A 1,639-nucleotide genomic window follows, 5' to 3' on the forward strand; every position below is an offset into this window, starting at 1 on the left:
CTCGACGCGCTCGAATTCGAGGCGCGCGGCTTCGAGGAGGCGGTCGGCCTCGACGCGCGCGGCTTCGACGCGCTCGGCCTTGACGCGCTCGGCTTCGAGGCGCGCGGCTTCCAGGCGCTCGGCCTCGAGGCGCGCGGCTTCCAGGCGCTCGGCTTCGACGCGCTCGGCTTCGAGGCGCGCGGCTTCGACGCGCTCGGCTTCGAGGCGCTGGGCTTCGAGGCGCGCGAGCTCGACGCGCACGGCCTCGACGCGCGCGGCCTCGAGGCGAGCGGCCTCGACGCGCTCAGCTTCGAGGCGCGCGGCTTCGAGGCGAGCAGCTTCGAGGCGAGCGGCTTTGAGGCGTTTCCGCGCTCCGAGGCGTGCGGCCTTGACGCGCTCGGCCTCGACGCGCTCGGCCTCGACGCGTGCGGCCTCGAGGCGGGCGGCCTCGACGCGCTCAGCTTCGAGGCGCGCGGCTTCGAGGCGCGCGGCTTCGAGACGCTCGGCCTCGACGCGCTCGGCCTCGACGCGCTCGGCCTCGACGCGCTCGGCTTCGAGGCGCGCGGCTTCGAGGCGCTCGGCTTCGAGACGCTCGGCTTCGAGGCGCGCGGCTTCGAGACGCTCGGCCTCGAGGCGCAAAGCCTCGAGGCGCGCGGCCTCGACGCGCTCAGCTTCGAGGCGCGCGGCTTCCAGTCGCTCGGCTTCGAGGCGCGCGGCTTCGAGGCGCGTGGCCTCGGCGCGCTCGGCCTCGACGCGCGCGGCTTCGACGCGCTCGGCTTCGAGGCGCAAAGCCTCGACGCGCTCGGCCTCGACGCGCTTGGCTTCAAGGCGCGCGGCTTCGACGCGCTCGGCCTCGACGCGCGCGGCTTCGAGGCGCGCGGCTTCGAGGCGATTGGCCTCCTCGAGCCGCGCCGCCTCTGCCTCTTCCTTCTTGCGAGCCGCGTTCGCCTCGGCCTCAGCCCGCCGCGCCGCCAAGTCCTTGGCTCGTCGCGCGATCTCCGCGGCCTCCTGGGCCTGCTTCGCCGCGAGCGCCGCGGCCTGCTCCTGTTCGGCCTTGATGCGCGCGATCTCCTCCGCCGCCTCGCGCGCCTCCGCTTCGGCTTTCGCCGCCGACAGCTCCTCGGCTCGTCGCGTTTCCGCGGTAGCCCGCGCTTCCTCAGCGACGCGCAGCCGCTCGAGGCTCGCGACGGACGCCGCGGTCCAGGCGGCTTCGCGCTCCGCCTGCTCGGCCCACTTGCTATCCAGGACGCGCTGGCCCTCTGCTTGGAGCGCGCGCCTCCTTTCCGCGACCGGGAGGCTCGCCTCCTGCTCGGTCTTGAGCTGCGGCGCTTCCGCCTCGGCGACGCGCGGCAGCTCGAGGCTGGTTTCCGGAGCCGCGACCCGGGCGGCTTCGCGCTCGGCCTGCGTGCTTTCGACGACGCGCTGACCCTCCGCCTTGAGCGATCGCGTGTCGATCCCGGCCGGGAGAGGCGCCTCCTGCTCCGTCGTGACGGCTCCCGCCTCGGCGACGCGCAGCCAGTCGGGGCCGGACGCGGCGCCCGCGGACTTGAAGTCGCGGTCCTTGCCCTTGAACGCGCCCGCCGTGGACGCGAAGTGGTCCATGTTGCCGGAGGCAGCCTTTGCCGGGGCGGCCGCGGCGGAGGCCGCGGAAGACGCCGCC

The 1,639-nt window shown here is 75.3% G+C and overlaps 1 protein-coding gene across 1 annotated transcript; it reads left to right on the forward strand.

Moving 5' to 3' along the window:
- Nucleotides 1-375: 375 nt before the first annotated feature.
- Nucleotides 376-690, forward strand: AURANDRAFT_16492 (hypothetical protein; the record flags this gene model as incomplete). The annotated part of the gene is made up of 1 exon (XM_009040261.1): nucleotides 376-690. A coding segment is annotated over one exon (315 nt), but the record flags the coding sequence as incomplete, so codon positions are not given.
- Nucleotides 691-1,639: the final 949 nt, after the last annotated feature.

The sequence above is a fragment of the Aureococcus anophagefferens genome (genome assembly GCF_000186865.1).
Source record: "Aureococcus anophagefferens unplaced genomic scaffold AURANscaffold_14, whole genome shotgun sequence".
Lineage (NCBI taxonomy): Eukaryota > Pelagophyceae > Pelagomonadales > Pelagomonadaceae > Aureococcus > Aureococcus anophagefferens.